Raw genomic sequence first — 23,604 nt, forward strand, 5'->3', positions numbered from 1 at the left:
AATATGAGTTTGTCATCCACCCATACACCCAGGTCTTTTTCATTGACGGTTTTGCCCAGAGTTTTAGAATTAAGCACATAATTATACATCTTATTACTTCTACCCAAGTGCATGACCTTACATTTATCCCCATTAAAGCTCATTTGCCATTTATCAGCCCAAGCTTCTAGTTTACATAAATCATCCTGTAATATAAAATTGTCCTCCCCTGTATTGATTACCCTGCAGAGTTTAGTGTCATCTGCAAATATTGAAATTCTGCTTTGAATGCCCCCTACAAGGTCATTAATAAATATGTTAAAAAGAAGAGGGCCCAATACTGACCCCTGTGGTACCCCACTGCTAACCGCTACCCAGTCCGAGTGTGCTCCATTAATAACCACCCTTTGTTTCCTATCCCTGAGCCAGCTCTCAACCCACTTACACATATTTTCCCCTATCCCCATTATTCTCATTTTATGTATCAACCTTTTGTGTGGCACCGTATCAGAAGCTTTTGAAAAGTCCATATACACTACATCCACTGAGTTTCCTTGGTCCAGTCCGGAACTTACCTTTTCACAGAAACTGATCAAATTAGTCTGACATGAACGGTCCCTAGTAAACCCGTGCTGATACTGGGTCATGAGGTTATTCCTCTTCAGATACTCCAGTATAGCATCCCTTAGAATGCCCTCCAGGATTTTACCCACAGTAGAGGTTAAGCTTACTGGCCTATAATTTCCGAGTTCAGTTTTTGTCCCCTTTTAGAATATTGGCACCACATTTGCTATACGCCAGTCCTGTGGTACAGACCCTGTTATTATGGAGTCTTTAAAGATTAAAAATAATGGTCTATCAATGACTGTACTTAATTCCTGCAGTACTCGAGGGTGTATCCCATCCGGGCCCGGAGATTTGTCAATTTTAGTGAATTTTAGACGCCGCTGCACTTCCTGCTGGGCTAAGCAGTTAATTGGGAATTTTTATCACTAGTCATTTTGTCTGCCATGGGATTTTCTTTTGTAAATACTGATGATACATCCACAATTTCACCCAGACTATTTTTAAGGGGGCCAACACTATCATTTTTTAGTTTCTTACTATTTCTGTAGTTAAAGAATATTTTATATTCTGTCTCAATCTTTGCTGCCTTGATTTGCTTTTTACAGAATTTATTTAATTTTTTGTATTTATTTAATGCCTCCTCACTACCTACTTCCTTTAATTCTCTATATGCTTTCTTTTCGTCACTTATTGTGCCCCTTACAGCTCTATTTAGCCATACTGTGTCTTTGTGCGATGCAGAAAAGGTGAACGGATGGACTCTACATGCCTAGTTCACACCGAGGAGCATGGAGGAGTTGTGATGGTGTGGGGGTGCTTTGCTGGTGACACTGTTGGGGATTTATTGAAAATTGAAGGCATACTGAACCAGCATGGCTACCATAGCATCTTGCAGCGGCATGCTATTCCATCCGGTTTGCGTTTAGTTGGACCATCATTTATTTTTCAACAGGACAATGACCCCAAACACACCTCCAGGCTGTGTAAGGGCTATTTGACCAAGAAGGAGAGTGATGGGGTGCTACGCCAGATGACCCGGCCTCCACAGTCACCAGACCTGAACCCAATCGAGATGGTTTGGGGTGAGCTGGACCTCAGAGTGAAGGCAAAAGGGCCAACAAGTGCTAAGCATCTCTGGGAGCTCATCAAGAGAATGCCAAGAGTGTGCAAAGCAGTCATCAAAGCAAAAGGTGGCTACTTTGAAGAACCTAGCATGTAAGACATATTTTCAGTTGTTTCAAACTTTTTTGTTAAGTATATAATTCCACATGTGTTAATTCATAGCTTTGATGCCCTCAGTGTGAATGTACAAGTTTCATAGTCATGAAAATACAGAAAAATCTTTAAATGAGAAGGTGTGTCCAAACTTTTGGTCTGTACTGTATATATATTTATATTTCATAGGGAGTTAGGTAGTAGGATAGCTGATAATTCAATTGCTGGGTTCTGTAAAATCATTGCAGAACCCGAGAGGATATGAGGCATGGTTGACATACAGTAAACCATTGCATATCTGTTAGATTTTTATATGTCCCTCACTAATAATGTTAGTAGTGTGTGTGTGTGTAAAATTTTTGAGCTGTAGGTGCTAAATTAAAGGATTAATTCACGGAAAAAACTGTCGTGGGCTCCCGCACAGTTTTCTTCACCAGAGAGAGAAAGCCAGTGAGTGAGGGCAGATATTAATAGCCTAGAGAGGGATCATGGTTATTGCCTCCCCCTGCTAAAAACATCTGCCCCCGGTCACCCCAGAAAAGGCGCATCTGTAATATTCGCCTATTCCAGCACTTAGCCTCTCTCTTCTCATTGCCCTGTAGCCGTGGCATATGAGTAATAATGGGTTAATGTCAACTTACTATTGTAAGGTGACATTAAGCCTGGTTAATAATGGAGAGGTCAATAAGACACCTCTCCATTATTAATCCAATAATATGAAAGAGTTAAAAAAAATACACACGTTAAGAATAAAGCCTTTTAATGAAATAATTAAACACACAGGTTTTCCATCGTTATTACACTCTCAATCTAAGCAAAGCCCTCGTTCTCCTGTAAAAAATACAAAATAAAAAAGCAACAATATCCCATACCTCTCTGCCGTACAGTCAAGTCCCACGCTGTAATCCATCTCAAGGGGTTAGTTTACAACCGGGATTGGTGCTAATGCTACCGCCCCGACTGTAAATAAACCACTGTGTAATGAATGAAAAGCTGCCTGCGCAGCCTCCCTGCGTAACTTTGACAAGACAAGACGTTAGCACTACTGAAAGGGGGTGCACAGGTAGGATTCCACGCCGTACATATAGATAAGAAGAACCTGGCACTCAACTTAAGTATATGATGCACTTAATTTATTCGTAGTACCAATAAAACGTTTCAGTCAAAAGGGACTGTGAGGTGCCAAGGGGAGAAGTACTAGAAAACAGATATGTTTCTCCCCGTTTCATTTCATATGTATCACGGTATTGATTGTGAAGCTGCTTATTTCTCTGTAATCCGGTCCTGGTTTCTTTAGTGATCAGCCTGAAAGCTCTGGTGCTTCCCTTCCACACATACGATCCAGCTTTTGCTTCAGCTGATATAATCAAGGAACTGCTGGGATCTCAGTCTCTCATCTGCTGGTCTGGGAGCTGACACAGTAAGGTTGCACAAACTTCTTTCTTGTTGTGTAGGTTTATTTTGCAGTTAGTATCTTGTTGTTAGTTAGTGGCCAGACGGCCTTAGACATTTTATTTCATGTTTGGCACGTGTAACATTGTACGGCAAATGTGTACAATAAATACACCTGACACATACCTGTGTGGAACTCGCTAGCCTGCTATTGTTCGTTGTGACTGCATAGCCACCTGCTTGGGCCAAAGCAGAGATCCCTGATGAGCTATATTCCCACAAATGGTTTTGAGAATGCAGATAAAGTGCTCTGTGTATGTCCTGGCTGAAAGCTCATGTGCTTTTGAAGAGCCAAGAGTCCAGTAATATGGAGGAACTAGTGAAACAGTTATTGCAGGCAAATGTGCAACAACAGCAGACCAATACTTACTTCCAGCAAGCCCTGGACCAGCAAAACCAGATTCAGCAAGAGCAGTTGAATGCAATAAAGCAGGCTTTGATTCGGCAGCCCCGAGATGAGAGGCATCATGCACAAAGTGTTGCTGGTGCACGGAAAGCCGTACAAAAAACCCTGCTTAAAATGACTGCTGACGATGATGTAGAAGCGTATCTCACCGTATTTGAACGTATTGCAGAACGTGAGCATTTACCGGTGGACACGTGGGCTGAAGTGGTTGCGCCATTTCTGAGTGGAGATCCACAAAAGGCCTATTACGATTTAAGTGGAGTGGATGCTATGGACTATACCAAATTAAAAAGCGAAATCCTGGCAAGGCTGGGAGTAAACACATATGTATGAGCACAGAGGGTACATTTATGGACTTTTGTGGAAGATCAGCCAGCCCGCTCACAAATGCATGATCTTATCCATCTAGTAAAAAAATGGCTGCAACCAGAGATTTTGACATCTGCAGAGATGGTGGAACATGTTGTTCTAGACAAGTACCTGCGGTCCTTGCCCCCTAAGTTACAGAGGTGGGTTGGACAAGGTGACCCATATACAGCCGACCAGTTGGTGAATATGGTCGAACGCTACAATGCTTCCGAAAGCCTACTCCAAGGGACGTTATCACCTCGCTGGGCTCCCAAGAAATCGCCAGAAAATACTGCGAGACCTACTTCATCTTCAAAAGAAGAGAACGTTGCAATAAAGGGTAGCAGACCCACAAAGAACTATGGAGGCAGTACAGTCTCACAGCAATTCAGCAGACCCTATCAGGCGTCTCCGGCGAGGAAGCAAGGACCTATACAATGTTGGCGATGTCGCGGGCTTGGCCATGTAGCAGCTAACTGCCCAATGACTACAGAGCCAATGGACTGTAACGCTATGAGACGCCTTTCGTTATATGTACAGTCAGTCTGTGTTGCAGAGGTCCTCACAGGAAATGAACGACACGTGTGTTGCCTCGAGGTCGACGGCCATAGTGTGAATGCCGTCTTGGATTCCGGCAGTCAAGTAACTCTGGTACATGCCAGTTTGGTGGACCCTAGAGCCCTAACGAACTCAACCCTGGGCATTAGTTGCATCCATGGCGATATAAAAAACTACCCCACTGCCTGGGTCACCCTTGCCACGCCAGTAGGAACCAAAAGACATCAAGCGGCAGTCCTAAAGTCTATGGGACATGATGTAATATTGGGGAGAGACTTTCCCTTATTTTGGGACTTGTGGAACCTTAAAAATGGCATGAGCACTCTAGTTGAGGAGGGTTCCGTGGGGCTAACCCCTGAGCTATTGCAGCAAGAGGGGGGGGAGTCCATCTCAGAGGTAACTCCAGAATCTGTAGACTCACCTCTGGCTGTATATGCAGGCGACGCAAGTGAAGTAGAGGAGGCTATAGAAATGCCAGGTCTTGAGGTGGCCCGTGGTAAGTTCGGGACCGCTCAACACCAGGACCCTACTCTGGCAAGGGCATGGGAAAATGTAAAGGTCTCTGAGGGAAGACCATTGTACCCAGGGGCTCAAAATGAGTTCCCACACCTAGCTGTGCAACAGGGTATGCTGTATCATATAGACAAAGTGCTATAGACAAAGTGCGGGGGGTGGCGGTAGAGCAACTAGTGGTGCCCAAGTCCTTTCGCCAGGTAGTTTTGGAACTGGCACATAAACATCCCTTGGGGGGACACCTGGCCGGAGAAAAAACAAAACACCGTATTCTGCAGCGTTTCTTTTGGCCGGGTCTAGGGGGGGACGTGACCCGGTATTGTCAGTCCTGTCCTACGTGTCAATTGACCACACCTATGTCACATTTTAGAAGCCCCCTTGTGCCCTTACCAATAATAGAGGTGCCCTTCGAGAGGATAGCAATGGATATAGTGGGTCCATTAGTTAAATCTGCCAGGGAACATCAGTACATTTTGGTAGTACTAGATTATGCCACTCGTTACCCTGAAGCAGTGCCTCTGCGGAATGCCAATGCGAAAGCAATTTCAAAGGAGCTTGTTAATATGTTTTCTCGCATCGGCATTCCGAAAGAAATCCTAACAGATTAGGGAACCCCCTTTATGTCTCGAATACTTAAGGACTTGTGTAAGCTACTAAAAATCTCCCACTTGCGTACTTCAGTATATCACCCTCAGACTGACGGGTTGGTGGAGCGATTTAATAAAACCCTGAAGGGAATGTTGAAAAGGGTGGTAGATAAGGATGGGAGGGATTGGGATGCTCTCCTACCATATCTCCTGTTCGCTATACGGGAAGTACCCCAATCCTCCACAGGCTTTTCGCCTTTTGAGTTAGTTTACGGGCGATGTCCTAGAGGCCTGTTAGATATTGCTAAAGAGACTTGGGAACAAGAGGTGACTCCTTATCGCAGTGTAATTGAACACGTAATGCTTATGCAAGATAGAATTGAGGCGGTCATGCCAATAGTTAAAGAATGTTTAGAACGTGCGCAACAGGCCCAAAGCACGGTATATAACCGAGCGGCTAAAACACGAGTCTTTCAACCCAGAGACAGGGTGTTAGTATTAGTACCCACTGTAGAAAATAAATTTCTTGCGAAGTGGCAGGGCCCATACGAGGTGTTGGAGAGAATAGGTGAAGTGAATTATAAGATATATCAACCAGACAAGAGGAAAACCGAACAAATCTACCACATAAACTTGCTTAAGGCCTGGCGGGATAGGGAGAGTCTAATGACAAAAGCCACCCTTAATGATGGACCTAGTAGGGCACCCCCATCTGTGGTAAATGACCCCCAGGTAGCATTGCCAGAGGTGGGTATTGCAGAGACACTATCCGAAAGTCAGAAACGAGAGACTAAGGAATTTATACAGAAAAACGCAGAGGTTTTTTCAGAGCTTCCTGGTCGTACTCACTTAATTAAGCACGACATTGTTACTGATCCACAGGTCCGTGTACGACTAAAACCATATCGAATTTCGGAGGCTCGGAGACAAGCCATTGCCCAGGAAGTCGAGAAAATGTTAGAACTTGGAGTCATTGAAGAGTCCCGGAGTGATTGGGCTAGCCCAATCGTGCTAGTGCCCAAACCCGATGGGACTATTAGGTTTTGTAATGATTTTCGGAAATTAAATGAGGTATCAAAATTCGATGCCTACCCGATGCCGAGAGTTAATGAACTTATAGAGAGACTGGGTTCGGCCAGGTACATATCTACTATCGACTTAAGAAAAGGTTATTGGCAGATTCCCCTCACGGATTCAGCCAAAGAGGAAAAAGCCTTTGTAACGCCCCAGGGACTGTTCCAGTATGGTGATATGCCATTTGGGTTGCATGGTGCTGCAGCCACCTTCCAACGTCTAATAGATATTGTCCTTAAACCCCACGTCCGGTATGCGTCCGCATACTTGGACGATATCATTGTCTTTAGTGATGACTGGGACACACATTTGTCAAAAGTACAAGCCGTCTTAGACTCGATAAAAACTGCTGGGTTAACTGCCAATCCTAAGAAACGTACCTTGGGATTGGAAGAGGCTCGCTATCTGGGATATAGCATAGGGCGAGGAGTCGTAAAGCCACAGACCAATAAAGTGGACGCTATTCAGAATTGGCCACGACCGGTCAACAAGAAACAGGTCGGAGCCTTTTTAGGGATCGTTGGCTATTATAGGCGCTTCATTAAAAATTTTGCCACCATCGCGGCCCCTCTCACAGAGCTTACCAAGGGCTCAAAATCTATCACAATAAAGTGGAACGCAGAAGCAGAGAAGGCCTTTCAGTATTTGAAAACGGTCCTCTGTGACCAACCAGTGTTGGTTGCCCCTGACTTTAAACGGGAGTTTATTGTCCAAACGGACACCTCTGGTGTCGGCCTCGGTGCAGTGTTGTCACAGGAAGTGAATGGCGAGGAACACCCAGTAAGCTATCTGAGTAGGAAGCTTACCAGGGCAGAAAAGAATTATAGCGTGGTTGAGCGCGAAGCCCTGGCTGTGAAATGGGCCCTATTCACCTTACGCTATTATTTACTAGGTCGCCAATTTAGGCTAGTAATGGACCATTCACCCCTAACATGGATGTCCCGCGCAAAAGAGGGCAATACGAGGGTGACACGCTGGTTCTTGGCATTACAACCTTTTAACTTTTCCGTTGAGCACATGGCAGGCGCAGCGCACGGGAATGCAGATGCGTTATCCAGAACACACTGCTTAGTGACTCATCGTGTCCGACCCTACAGGCTCGAACAAAGGAAGGGGGTATGTGAGATGCCAAGGGGAGAAGTACTAGAAAACAGATATGTTTCTCTCCGTTTCATTTCATATGTATCACGGTATTGATTGTGAAGCTGTTTATTTCTCTGTAATCCGGTCTTGGTTTCTTTAGTGATCAGCTTGAAAGCTCTGGTGCTTTCCTTCCACACATACGATCCAGCTTTTGCTTCAGCTGATATAATCAAGGAACTGCTGGGATCTCAGTCTCTCATCTGCTGGTCTGGGAGCTGACACAGTAAGGTTGCACAAACTTCTTTCTTGTTGTGTAGGTTTATTTTGCAGTTAGTATCTTGTTGTTAGTTAGTGGCCAGACGGCCTTAGACATTTTATTTCATGTTTGGCACGTGTAACATTGTACGGCAAATGTGTACAATAAATACACCTGACACATACCTGTGTGGAACTCGCTAGCCTGCTATTGTTCGTTGTGACTCCATAGCCACCTGCTTGGGCCAAAGCAGAGATCCCTGATGAGCTATATTCCCACAGGGACCCTCATCAGTTATGTACTGACGTAGTCGATAGAAATATGCATCATAAACTTAAGATGAGTGCCGGGTTCTTCTTATCTATATCCCGGCCTGACCGGACATGAACTCTGTAGCATGGGAAAGTTTCTGAATATTTTCCCATGCTGTCAAGTTCACCGGGGCTCAAGCAGGGAGTCTGCGCAGCCTCAGTGACATCAGTTGAAGCCTGACCCGCGGTGAACTTGACAGCGTGGGAAAATGTTCAGAAACTTTCCCACGCTAATGATTTCATGTCCAGTCAGGCAGGGAGGCTGCGCTGGCAGCTTTTAATTTATTACACAGTGGTTTACAGTCAGGGCAGTAGCATTAGCACCGCTCCTGGTTGTAAACTATTTAACACCTTAAGATGGATTGCAGCGTGGGACTTGACTGTAAGGTGGTTAGGTATGGGATATTGTTGCTTTTTTTCATTGGAATTTTTACAGGAGAATGAGGGCTACGCTTTGATTCAGAGTGTAATAAAGATGGAAAACCTGTGTGTTTAATTATTTCATTAAAAGACTTTATTCTTAATGTGTGTGTATTTCTTTAACCCTTTCATACTATTGGTTTAATAATGGATAGGTGTCTTATTGACAACTCTCCATTATTAACCAGGCTTAATGTCACCTTAGAATAGCAAGGTGACATTAACCCTTTATTACTCCATATGCCACCTCTACAGGGCAATGGGAAGAGAGAGGCTAAGTGCCGGAATAGGCGCATCTTACAGATGCGCCTCTTCTGGGGTGGCTGGGGCAGATATTTTTAGCCAGGGGGGCCAATAACCATGGTCCCTCTCAAGGCTATTAATATCTGCCCTCACTCACTGGCTTTCCCTCTCTGGTGAAGAAAACTGTGCGGGAGCCCACAACAGTTTTTTCCGTGAATTAATCCTTTAATTTAGCACTTACAGCTCCAAAATTTTACACACACACACACACACACACTACTAACATTATTACTGAGGGACATATAAAAATCTAACGGATATGCAATAGTTTACTGTATGTAAACCATGTCTCATATCCTGTCAGTGACACACATATATATATATATATATATATATATATATATATATATATATATACATACACACCTTTACTATGTGTATATATCTATTCTATCTATTATATTTTAACCTGTCAGTGTGATTTTACATTACACTGCACTGAATTGCCGGGTTTTCTAAAGGACACCGGTGCGTATTTCTTGCAGGTCACACTGATGGTCCGTGTGGTGTGAAAGTTTTTCTCGCACCCACAGACTTTCATTGTCGAGTCTCGGCTGATATATGGTGCAAATAGCAGCATGCTGCGATTTCACTCACACGTATAATACGGCCGGGAAAAAATACAATGATGGGAGCTGCCCCCAAAATTTACATTGGTCCGAGTGCTATGCTATGTTTTATAGCATAGCATAGCACTCGTCCATATTATACTATAGTGTGGCTCCGGCCTCAGACTCTTACTCATGGATATGAGTATGAGTAAGACCACGTTCACACGTTCAGTATTTGTAAGCTAAAATCAGGTGTACAACAGTCAGAGTAAAAGTATAATAGAAACACGTCACCACTTCTGCATTTTTCAACCACTCCTGGTTTTGGCTTACAAATACTGTTGTTAAATACTGAACAAATGTTTGAATGTGGCCTATGGCTGGGTTCACATTGCGTTAACAGCAGCCCGATAAACTCACGCGTTAGCGGGCTGCTGTTAACGCAAGTGCCGATATGTCAGCTCGCTAGCGCAGATAGAGCTAGCAGATGCTCTATCTGCGCTAGCAGTGACGGACCCGGAAATGCTGCAGCCCGCGTCCCAGGGTCCGTCACTCAATGACGGCACATCGCTCTAGCGCACACCCATTGTGGGCGTGCGCTAGTGATGTGTCCACCATAGGACTTAATGGCGGTGTTAACGGACTGCATTACACTGCGTTACGCCACGGTATAACATAGTCTGTCTAACGGACGCCAAAGACGCAATGTGAACCCAGCCTAAGGGTTGAAGGGACTCAAAATGCATAAGATGAATATGCATGTAACACTTTTTTAATGGATTTACACAAAAAATATTAAAATAATAGATTTTTTAATTTGTGGTGGCAGTCCTGCAGGATTCCACTTTTGTCAACTAAAAAATGGCTTTGTTTGCTTGGAGCCCTACACTTGGCACTGGATTAATAAATGCCCACAAGCTGTGTCTGAGCAGTGGTGATGCATAACAGAATGGAGTGGCCTTATCCAGAATTTTTTTTATCATAGTAAATACAACGAACCAAGGATGTGATGAGAATTTTACCGGTTACATCAGGAATCCCTTTTTCAAACTAAACTTTGTCAAAAGTTTCGTTGATTTTATAAGATGAGATTTTAGCCTGTCATTGGCAAATGATATATAGCGCGCTTTCTAGCCAAAAGCTATTCCTTCCAATTTCCCATACACGTGCATGCTTGTCAGTCACTTCTAGTGACTGCTCATCTACGCTAAGAACATGAGGATGTGGCATGTTCCAACCCAACAGCTCAAATTATCCTTCCTTTTCTCAACAACTTAGGGCAAAGTTGGAACATCACTGTAAATATTAGTCATCTGGTCTTGCCACAATCACAGTTTTGGCTGACATTAATCTAATGTGTATGGCGCCCTTGTTCAGTCAGAAACTAAAACATTTTCTTTGCAAGATAATATTCAAGACTGTAAGTGAATATACCACATTAAATGACAATTTCACTTCGCACCTGTTGTCTTTACCACATTAGAGTTGTATTGTGCCTAAAGAAATGAGACTCCTCTCTATGGTGTATATCTATGCTAAATTATGGTATCCTCAATATGTGCGCATACATATTAGTTTTTATATATCACCATCTGTGCTTCATTTTTAATGCATAGAAAATTACCTAAAGCGACTCTTGCAGCTGATGCATCATAGTTGATCCAGAAAGATACCCAGGAAAGAATAGTAATCAGTGTAGAAGGCATGTATGTCTGCAGAATGAAGTAGCCAATGTTTCTTTTAAGACGAAAACTCAATGACAATCTAGGATAAGAACCTGAAAATAATAACAAGACATCAAGGGTGCAGCCAGAATTATTACATCCCCCAAAACAGCAAAGGATGCACAGTATTGCCATATAGCAGGTCTTCTGCGAGACGAAGGACCCACATTGTAGGTACTATGGTAGGTACTGTATAGTCTTCCTCTACAGAAATGAACACATCTAATGTTGGTTTCCTCAACCTCCGGCTGCTGCCACTATGGTTACACCCATGTAACACATAGGTGGGACTTGGCCTACCCCAATATTACTTCCAACGTGGTGAAATCTTACCAGTGGAGAACACAACTTTCTTTGACACCATCTTGTAATCAACAATTGAAAATTGAGGCAGCTCAATCTTTTCCACCCCTGTGATTGCTTTATCTCCTCCATTCCAGTAGAACTCTATGTCGTCTGTTGTATAACCATCTGTAAAAGAAAAGAAATATAAAGTTATAAGTATTCATAAAATAATAATGTTACTAATATATACAATCCTCAGCTTTATATATTCATTGTTAAAATTAGAGGATGTAATTGCCGAATAAACAAGGTACATAGAATACAAATAGATGCGGCTCAGAAATGTTTGCATTGTGCTCGAGTGGTTTCTGTCATGTGTGGTGATGTATGATGACATTTTGCACTACCAGGTTGAGGGAGACAGAAGTGCCCTGCAAGCTGTGGATGGCAATCTGTAACACTGGAGGCACAGATGGTCATCTTGCATTTCTCTGTCCTCTCTGCCTCATACCTTCCTTTGGGTCTAGCAGAACATACCATTTGCGCACTTGGAGCCACAAAAATAAATAAATGCCTTCTGTTGCTTGACTGTTTATTTGTTGATACAGGCAGTCAGTTCGTTCTGCTTAAACTAGGGTTTGCTGCATTGCGTGGAACAATTAGATTTGCGGACAGCCTGGTCTAACTGCTGATAACATCCAGCTCAATGGTAGCAGAAGGTCCCTTTCGTAATTTTTTCCTTTATTGAAATTGCTCCAGATTGTATGGGACTCTACTTAAGATAGATTGCTGTTGGCCTAAATTTACTTGAACTATGACTTCTTGATGAAAAGTTTTATAATTTCAATTGGTTCATTATAAAGAAAGTAAGTTGTATCCTTGCCCAGGTTCATTTATCCTTGCTGCTGATCAGCCTTGATTTGTGGAAAGCGCTCGTTTTTTAGCTGATTGGATTATGTTAGTATCAATGCAATCAAAACTAGCAGCGCTACTACCCTCTTACTGTTTAGGGCACTCTATGACAGGAACCCTACCCTCTTCTAGGTGCCTTCAAGGTATATACTAGGTATAGACTAGGAGGAGGTCATGTGACCAGGCTCAGCATGTAAGTTAAGTATGTGTATATATATATATTTATATATATATATATATATATATATATATATATATATATATATATTTTTATATATATATATATATATATATATATATTTTTATATATATATATATATATATATATATATATATATATATATATATATATATATATATATATATAGCACCCCAGGAATCCGGATGCCACAGTGGTATTGCCTGCCTCCCGGGGATGGTGATGCCATGCCTGAAAACGAGAAGGAATCCTCTTAGCAGGCAACACAAGCATGCAACACTTTCTTGACTCCAGGCCAGAAGGGGAGCTCTAAACTCGGTTTCAGGGTAGCTCTCTATAAGTTCTGGTCTGGAGGAGGAGTTAAGTCAGTCTGTGTGAGACAGTAAAGGGAAAGGAAGCATGAAAGGAGAGGAGCCTGGGAGTGGAGCTGCGATTGAGCTCACCCCCAGGACTGAGCGCAGGAAATCGGACACCGGAGGTTGTGTGGGAACTGTATGCCCCACAGCAGAAACCAGAGGACAGGAGATTGCAGGTCTCCTGGCCCATCTAACACCCAAAGGCACCGCAGCAGATTAGAGCCCGGAGTCACCATGAGAAAAGGACACCTGTAAAAAGGCTCGAGCTGCCTGCCATGCGGGTAGTGTTCCACCTGAGGGACAGATTGAGAGAGGAACTTGAGGAGAACTACAAGCATCAAGAATTGAGAATTCAGCGTAAAAAGGAGGCTTCTAACCCCACCTGGCTAGAGGGATTCCAAACCACTTCCAGGCTGCCCGGATTTCAAAGATCACCTGTAACCTGTGCCCTGGACTACAATTTTACCAGTAAAAGGTAAAGAGACTGCAAATCCTGTGTCCTTCAATTATTTCCTGCACCCAACATCTACAACCCTTCATAGACTGTCCTGGTAGCCCTGGGGCCTCCGCTCCGCCTGTGGGGAGCAACATCATCTAAACTGCATTACCATCGGCCCCAATGGATCCCTTTAAGCAGCGTCGGCCTTCCCTGGCTGAGAACCACTGGTGACATCACAAACATTACTACATTAGACTTTATTTCCACTTCCATTCATCTCATTTAACTGGACTCCCAGGGCCACGGACGGGACCACTGCCACAGTGATCACCCCTTTAAGTACCGTCGGCCCCGACCAGGGTATCCCATGGCCCTAGTGGGTGCTCCATATATCTTATATATACTTAACATGAATCCTTATAAAAAGTACAGTGACTAATAGAACAGCTTTGGTGACCAAAATATTAACAAACATTTCATGGTCCAGAGATGTCCTTCATTACTTACTAACCTTCATTCAATACAACTTGTATCATTCTTGTATAAAATAATACACCATTGAAACAAATTGTCCCATCCAACATATTTATTATGGTAGTCAACATATTTATTATGCTATAGCTACAGGATATGCTATACATATATGATAGATGCAGGTCTCACTAGAGGGACTAAGATTTACTGTATCTCAAAATATGAAATGAATATGCAAGATGGCATTATCCCTTTAAATGGGTTCTTCCTCTTCCATAGAGAAATACTGACAAAAGCCAGCTAATTTACATATTAAGAAAAATGTGGATTTCTCTGGAATAAGACATTGGATTGCAGATGTAAAGATATAATTTTTTTCAATTTTCTGTGAACCACATGCCCAATAAGGTCAATAAACGATGCGAGTCCCATGTCCACTATGCGTGCACCAACACCCGCGGTTTACCTGTGGTGACGGACATGGTCTTTCCATACTTCAGCATGTCAATTTATCTTGCAGAGACGCGAGGCTCCGGAAGATAAATCTCACCCATAGAATGGATTGGACGTGGTGATTCTGCACGATTCAAGGAACACATGCGGAATCACCTGCGTTCAAAAGCAGGGCTACAAAACCATAAGTAAGATGATGGGTAAGAAGGAGACAACTGTTGGTGGAATAGTAAGAAAATGAAAGAAATACAAAATGACTGTCAATCGACATCGTTCTGGGACACCATGCAAAATATCACCGCGTGGGCTACCCTTGATCATGAGGAAGGTGATAGATCAGCCTAAAACTACACGGGTGGAAATTTTTAATGATCTCAAAGCAACTGGGACCACAGTCACCAAGAAAACCATTGGTAACACATTACGCCGTAAAGGTTTAAAATCCTGCAGTGCCCACAAGGTCCCCCTGCTCAAGAAGGCACATGTGCAGGCCTGTCTGAAGTTTGCCAATGAACACCTGGATGATTCTGTGAGTGATTGGGAGAAGGTGCTGAGGTCAGATGAGACAAAAATTGAGGGTTGTGGCATTAACTCAACTCGCCATGTTTGAAGGAAGAGAAATGCTGCTTAAGACCCAAAGAACACCGTCCCCACTGTCAAGCATGGAGGTGGAAATAATATGTTTTGGGGGTGTTTCTCTGCTAAGGGCACAGGACTACTTTACCACATCAATGGGAGAATTGATGGAGCCATGTACTGTAAAATTCTGTGTGACAACCTCCTTCCCTCCACCAGAACATTAAAAATGTGTCGTGGCTTGGTCTTCTAGCATGATAATAACCCAAAAACATACAGCCAAAGCAACAAAGGAGTGGCTCAAGAAGAAGCACATTAAGGTCTCGGAGTGGCCTAGCCAGTCTCCAGACCTTAATCCCACAGAAAACGTATGGAGGGAGTTGATGATGAAGTCTTAATGATTTAGAGATGATCTGCAAATAGGAGTGGACCAAAATTCCTCCTGACATGTGTGCAAACCTCATCATCAACTACAAGAAACGTCTAAATGCTCTGGGCTGTGCTTGCCAACAAGGGTTTTGCCACCAAGCATTAAGTCTTGTTTGCCAGAGGAATCAAATGCTTATTTCTGACAGCAAAATGCAAATACATTTATATAATTTATTCAATGTGATTTTCAGGATTTTATTTTGATGTTCTATCTCTCAATGTTAAAATGAACCTACCGTTAAAATTATAGACTGTTCTTGTCTTTGTCATTGGGAAAACTTACAAAATCAGCAAAGGATCAAATACTTATTTCCCCCACTTTATGTGTGCATGTAGTAGAGCCCTCAATATTTATGAGCTGCCGCCTATCTGACACTAAATGACAGTTTTCTCCCTGTGCACTGTATTGCTGTTTTTTTCTTCATTGTAATGTGTCATGTACGGACTCAGTGTCAGACTGGGTTGCCAAAGGCCCACCAGTAACCAACTCCAGGGTCCTACTTTTCAACTACATGCAAATGTGATATTATCCTCATCTACAAATTATTTCTCACAGAAAATGATTGCAATTACACATATTTTGTTATACACATGTTTATTTCCTTTATGTGCATTGGAACAACACAAAAAAATTGAGAAAAAAAGGCAAATTGGCCATAATTTCACACAAAACTCCAAAAACAGGCAGGACAAAATTCTTGACACCTTTTCAAAATTGTAGTTAAATAGCTTTGTTTCAAGCATGTGATGCTCGTTTAAACCCACCTGTAGCGAGTAACTGCTGTGAGCAATATGAAAATCTCACCTGAAAAAGGTGAGAAATCGACTCAGTCTTTGCATTGTGTGTCTGTGTGTCCTGAACTAAGCATGGAGAACAGAGAAGACAAGACAAGAAAAAAATTGTTGAAAGTATCAAAAACTCAAGCTTATAAGTCCATCTCTAGAGATCTTGATGTTCCTTTTTACACAGTGCACAACATAATCAGGAAGTTTGCAACCCATGACACTGTAGCTAATCTCCTTGGACATGGACGACATAGAAAAATTAATAAAAGGTTGCAATATAGACTGTTTGCTGGATAAACAGCCTCAGTCAATTTCCATAGAAATTCAAGCTGTCTTGCTGTTATGATCAGGTGGCCTTGGAGCAGCATGAAATGACCTTCGCTGGAGCAGTGGTAACTATACTGACCGCAAACCCTGATCCTATCACCGCAACTAGAAGTAGCAGTGGGGTGTGCCTAACCAGAGCTAAACACCTCGACACAGCCGGAGAACTAAATATCCCTAAAGATGGAAATAGGAAAATTCTCTTGCCTCAGAGTAGACCCCCAAAGGATAGACAGCCCCCCACAAATAATGACTGTGAGTAGGAGAGGAAAAGACACACACAGACTGAAAACAGGGATAAGCAAAGGAGGCCACTTCTACCTAGAAAGGAAAGGAAAGTACAGGATACTATGCGGTCAGCATAAAACACTACACAATATCCACAGCAGAAAAATACAAAAACTCCACCACCTAACTAAAGATGTGGAGAGTATATCTGCGACTCCAGCGAATCCAACTAGACTGAGAAAAACATCAGGCACAGTCTAGCAGGAACAAAATAGAAACAAGATAGCACAGAAAATAAACACACAGAAGTGTGTCAAAAACAAAATGAAGCAAACACTTAACTTAGCTAAATTGGCAGCAAGCAGGAGAGGCCAGGCAGGACCAACACTTCCAAAGGAACAATGGACAACTGGCAGGGACTAAAGAGTCCTGCAAAGCTATATACCCCAGTCAGCTTTGCAATTAGCAGATACACCTGTCCAATCCTGCAGTCCAGGCACAACTGCATTACCCTCTACAACCACCGGAGGGAGCCCAAAAGCAGAATTCACAACAGTACCCCCCCCTTGAGGAGGGGTCACCGAACCCTCACCAGAGCCCTCAGGCCGATCAGGATGAGCCCGATGAAAGGTACGAACCAAATCAGCAGCATGGACATCAGAGGCAGAAACCCAAGAATTATCCTCCTGGCCATAACCCTTCCATTTGACAAGGTACTGAAGCTTCTGCCTCAAAAAACGAGAATCCAAAATCTTCACAACAACATATTCCAACTCCCCATCGACCAACACAGGGGCCGGAGGATCAACAGAGGGAACAATGGGCTCCACATATTTCCACAACAAAGATCTATGGAAGACATTATGAATAGCAAAAGAGGCCGGAAGCGCCAGGCGAAAGGACACCGGATTAATAATCTCAGAAATCCTATAAGGACCAATAAATCGAGGCTTAAACTTAGGGGAAGAAACCTTCATAGGAACATGACGGGAAGATAACCAAACCAGATCACCAACCCGAAGCCGGGAACCAACACACCGACGACGGTTAGCTCCTGAGACAGCACCAAATTGTCCACCACATGAGCCCAAATCTGCTGCAACCTGTCGACCACAGAATCCACAGCAGGAAGGTCAGAAGGCTCAACCTGCCCAGAAGAAAAACGAGGCTGAAAACCAAAATTACAAAAAAAAGACGAAACCAAAGTAGCCAAACTAGCCCGATTATTAAGGGCAAACTTGGCCAATGGCAAAAAAGCCACCCAATCATCCTGATCAGCAGACACAAAGCATCTCAAATAGGTCTCCAAGGTCTGATTAGTTTGTTCAGTCTGGCCATTTGTCTGAGGATGAAATGCAGAAGAAAAAGACAAATCAATGCCCAGCTTGGCACAAAAGGCCCGCCAAAACCTAGAAACAAACTGGGAACCTCTGTCGGACACAATATTCTCCGGAATACCATGCAAACGTACCACATGCTGAAAAAACAACGGAACCAAATCAGAAGAAGAAGGCAATTTAGGCAAAGGCACCAAATGAACCATCTTAGAAAATCGGTCACAGACAACCCAGATAACCGACATCCTTTGGGAAACAGGAAGATCGGAAATAAAATCCATAGAAATATGTGTCCAGGGCCTCTCGGGGACCGGCAATGGCAAAAGCAACCCACGAGCACGGGAGCAACAAGGCTTGGCCCGTGCACAAGTCCCACAGGACTGCACAAAAGACCGCACATCACGCGATAAAGAAGGCCACCAAAAGGACCTATGTTGTGAGTTCTGTTTTTGGGCTCCCTCTGGTGGTTACTTATGGTACTGGGTGACTTGTCTTTCCTGGGTTTCTGGGTTCCACCTGTTCCATCAGCATATGGGAGTTTCCTATTTAACCTGGCTTTGCTGGCATTTCCTCGCCGGTTATCAATGTATCCAGTGTGTCTTGTTACCTCTGCTCCCTGCTCCTAGAACCTTCTGGACAAGCTAAGTTTGGATTTTCCTGTTTTGTGTTTTGCTTAATTTGGTTTTTAGTCCAGCCTGCAGTTATGTGATTCTCTGCTGCTGGTTGCTCTAGTGGGCTGAAATTGCTTTTCATGTACCATGAGTTGGCACATGAGTTCAAGTAATTTCAGGATGGTTTTTTGAAGGGTTTTTCGCTGACCGCGCAGTTCACTTTTGTATCCTCTGCTATCTAGCTTTAGCGGGCCTCATTTTGCTGAAACTGTTTTCATACTACGTATGTGCTTTCCTCTCATTTCACCGTCATTATATGTGGGGGGCTGCTATTTGCTGTGGGGTATTTCTCTGGAGGCAAGAGAGGTCTGTGTTTCTTCTGATAGGGGAAGTTAGATCTTCGGCTGGAGCGAGACGTCTAGGATCATCGTAGGCACGTTCCCCGGCTACTTTTATTTGTGTGTTAGGTTTAGGGTCGCGGTCAGCTCAGGTTCCATCGCCCTAGAGCTTGTTTGTATCTGTGCTTGTCATTTTTGTGATCCCCTGCCATTGGGATCATGACAGACCTACCAACCAAGTCTCTGGTACCAAAAATACCAGGATGACCAGCCAACACAGAACAATGAACCTCAGAAATCACTCTACTAGTCCATCTGTCAGGAACAAACAGTTTCCCCACAGGACAACGGTCAGGTTTGTCAGCCTGAAATTTTTGAAGAACCCGTCGTAAATCAGGAGAAATGGCAGAAAGGACCACCCCTTTCTTCAAAATACCGACTGGTTCCAAAACCTCAGGAGAATCAGGCAAAAAAACTCCTAGAGAGGGCATCAGTCTTAGCATTCTTAGAACCAGGAAGGTACGAGACCACAAAATCAAAACGAGAAAAAAACAAGGACCATCGAGTCTGTCTAGGATTCAACCGTTTGGCAGACTCGAGGAAAATCAAATTCTTATGGTCAGTCAAGACCACAATACGGTGCTTAGCTCCCTCAAGCCAATGTCGCCACTCCTCAAACGCCCACTTCATAGCCAACAACTCCCGATTTCCGACATCATAATTGCGTTACGCAGGCGAAAATTTACGGGAAAAGAAGGCACACGGTTTCATCAAGGAACCAACAGGATCCCTCTGAGACAAAACGGCCCCTGCCCCAATCTCAGAAGCGTCAACCTTAACCTGAAAAGGAAGAGAAACATCCGGCTGGCGCAACACTGGAGCAGAAGAAAAACGACGTTTAAGTTCTTGAAAGGCAGAGACAGCCGCAGAGAGCCAATTCGCCACATCAGCGCCCTTCTTAGTCAAATCAGTCAAGGGTTTAACCATGCTGGAAAAATTAGCAATGAAACTATACTGACCGCAAACCCTGATCCTATCACCGCAACTAGAAGTAGCCGTGGGGTGTGCCTAACCAGACTAGACACCTCGACACAGCCGGAGAACTAAATATCCCTAAAGATGGAAATAGGAAAACTCTCTTGCCTCAGAGTAGACCCCCAAAGGATAGACAGCCCCCCACAAATAATGACTGTGAGTAGGAGAGGAAACGACACACACAGACTGAAAACAGGGATAAGCAAAGGAGGCCACTTCTACCTAGAAAGAAAAGGAAAGTACAGGATACTATGCGGTCAGCATAAAACACTACAAAATATCCACAGCAGAAAAATACAAAAACTCCACCACCTAACTAAAGATGTGGAGAGTATATCTGCGACTACAGCGAATCCAACTAGACTGAGAAAAACATCAGGCACAGTCTAGCAGGAACAAAATAGAAACAAGATAGCACAGAAAATAAACACACAGCAGTGTGTCTAAAACAAAATGAAGCAAACACAACTTAGCTGAATTGGCAGCAAGCAGGAGAGGCCAGGCAGGACCAACACTTCCAAAGGAACAATGGACAATTGGCAGGGACTAAAGAGTCCTGCAAAGCTATATACCCCAGTCAGCTTTGCAATTAGCAGATACACCTGTCCAATCCTGCAGTCCAGGCACAACTGCATTACCCTCTACAACCACCGGAGGGAGCCCAAAGTCAGAATTCACAACACTTGCAGGCTTAGGGTGCATCAGTGTCATCATGTCTTTGTCAGTGGGTAAACTTACAAAATCAGCAAGGGATCAAATAATTATTGCCTTCATGGCATTTCCATCATTTTCTGGGAAAAATACTTCATTTTCTGCAACGATTTTAAGGGTGCCAACACTTTTGGTCATGACTGTATAATGATGAACTGGCTAGATTGTTAAATTAATAAGATGCCGCCTTTGTGTGTATAGTACATAGTGATTCAAGTATATAGTGTCAAATACTGCTCATATTAGAAGATAGTGGTCCACTCTTGCACAGGGGCCCACCGGAGGATTCTCGAGTTCTCCTGAGGGCCAGTCCAAGCCTGTATGGTACTATACAATATTACTTATTTCCTACATTACATTCCCATTGTAAATATCTCCTCTTAGACTGCAAAGGTATTACATATTCAGATGTATGGTGAACAACTCCACCTATTTTCTATGTGAATTTGGAAATGGAAGATTTGAGAATTTTGTTCTTTGCCTCCTACTGTTTCTGTAAACTGTGTGAGAACCAATACGAGCCAAACAAAAGTATTTCACTACCCATTATATAATGGAATGCAGATGTAATTGTATAATCAGCTTTCATTTCATTTTAGCGGACGCCTATATTATTAATGACTGTAGGACAGGAATCTCGCCTTTCATGTGTCAGAAGTGAATTCTCCGGGCTCACAGCAGATTCTGCGCCTACAATGTGTTTTCCAGTCTGCTGCCAAAGCAGAGAGGAACGCTCAGGGTGTCATTAAATGTGACGTCCTGCTGGAAGTTTTGTTAGGAAACCAGAAAAGCAAAGCCCAATCCATTGGATATAGATTGTTTAATTGAGGATTTGACACCATTTTGTCACATTGGGTATAAAACATACCAGGGAAATACGTTCATAGAGAATAGAACAAAAAAAAAGGAAAACATTATCATAAAAAATCTATCTAATATATGAGGGGTAAATAAGAAAATATATAAGATCCAGTATTATTAAAAGTGCCCTACAGTTGCGGCAAATCAATGTACAGTAATTAGTTGTACATTGAAATATTATACTGTTCACCAATATTATGCATCGATCCCTCACTGTTCTCAAGATCTCTACTGTCATTTAGTGGGAACCTTTATTGTTCAATCAAGGGGACAAAAATCAGTGAAGGTCATGGGATAGATACATACTTGTAAGATTCGGTATGGGCAGTGATGAGAGGCAGGGGCACAACTATAATAGGTACAGGGGTTTGCAATCGCACCCAGCCCTGGAGCCTAGGAGGCCCAAAAGTCTGCTTTGGCCTATATAAAAAGACCACTATTAGTAAAGGTTTGCAATAATTGGGGGCCCCATTGGATGTTTTCCATTGGGGCTCATGAGCTTCACGTTACGCAACTGAAGAGATGTCTGTCCTGCAACAAAGAGGTCTGTCCTGCCACTCTGTTATCATCAAATAACCAGGACAGATACATAGCTTCTGGAAGCAAATAATGCATTTTTATATAAACTGCAAGCAGAGATTTTGGTAATGAATTGATATTAAAAGTATAACTTTGTACACCCTAAATAAGTTTCAACTGCTCAAACTGTAATTTCTCATTGCTTCTTGCTAGCTGCGCTGAAGGCAACCTGACTTTGGGTATGACTGCATTCTGCAGATCAAAGGGCAGTGCCTCTCTCTTCACTGGGCATTTGTCAGGTGCCCTTGGGGTCATCTCCAGTAAGTTATAGGATCTTTTACGTCTGATTGTTTTGACATAGGCATACTAAGAAAGCTAATCTTCGGTTGCATAATGATACGCTAGTGGTTTATGTCACCCAAAAACTATTGACAGGTTTCCATAAGAGCAGCATAAAACAGCACCCTGGACATAACAGCTCATGCCACAACATTTTGGATAAAACCTTATGAATACTTTATCAGTGCAATAAACTATCAGGCTACTCGTAGTCTGGCACTCAGAAATGGGAAACTACCAAAAGTCTGGTGAAACTTTTAATAAGCCATATGTGCAACAGCCAGGCAACATTTTGGCTCCACAGAGCCTTTGTCAAGCCTTTCTGTGGAGCCGAAATGTTGCCTGTTGCACAAGTGACTTATTAAAAGTGGACTTGTGATAGTTTCCCATTTTTGATTGCCACCTACTTTCTTTATCTTTATATTATCTGTTTTTTGTGCAGCAATCAGTGGGCAGGCACCTATCCTTAAGGCCTCCTTCACATATCCATGATTGCAGCATGTGACATCCATTTTTTTCACGGATACCACACGAACCCACTATAACCAATGCTGCAGTGCACGTCCGTTTTTTTCTGGCAGCATGGATGACAAGAGCCAATACAAGTCTATGGGTGACAGACTGATGGAAAACACTGAGGGCACTGGTAGGAGAGTATCGGTTTTTCACAAATATGTGAAGGAGGCCTAACTCTGTAGCTGTTGCTGCATTCTACCTATCTATCTATTTAGCTATCTATAGATATATCTATCTATCTATGTCTACCAATCTATACCCCATCAAAATGGGACAATTAGAAGAGGAAAAAGAGGTAAGATGGTCTCGTATCAGAGGTTTCTTCTGAAAATGGTCCTAGAGACTGTGGACTCATATACAACCCTTTCTTCTATCTCTAATGATTAATTCATGGGCATGCGTACATGTGCAACTTGTGCAGCCACACAGGAGCCCAAGGGTAAGCAGCCCACTTTCACCTCCAAAGCAGCAAACCGCTTCTGTCAAAAACACATGACTGGCCTGCAAAGGGTCCATCTACTGATCTTGC

General features: G+C 43.1%; 1 protein-coding gene across 1 annotated transcript in view; it reads right to left on the reverse strand.

The window, feature by feature from the left end:
• GABRB1 (gamma-aminobutyric acid type A receptor subunit beta1) overlaps positions 1–23,604 on the reverse strand; it is an 890,147-nt gene that overhangs the window by 63,527 nt on the left and 803,016 nt on the right. Inside the window, exons 6-7 of the mRNA XM_069744511.1 lie at positions 11,681–11,818; positions 11,248–11,400 (exon numbers count right to left, since the gene is read on the reverse strand). Coding sequence (XP_069600612.1) covers positions 11,248–11,400; positions 11,681–11,818 — 291 coding nt within the window. The remainder of the gene's footprint in view (positions 1–11,247; positions 11,401–11,680; positions 11,819–23,604) is intronic.

The sequence above is a fragment of the Ranitomeya imitator genome, chromosome 1, assembly GCF_032444005.1.
Source record: "Ranitomeya imitator isolate aRanImi1 chromosome 1, aRanImi1.pri, whole genome shotgun sequence".
NCBI classification, from domain to species: Eukaryota; Metazoa; Chordata; class Amphibia; order Anura; family Dendrobatidae; genus Ranitomeya; species Ranitomeya imitator.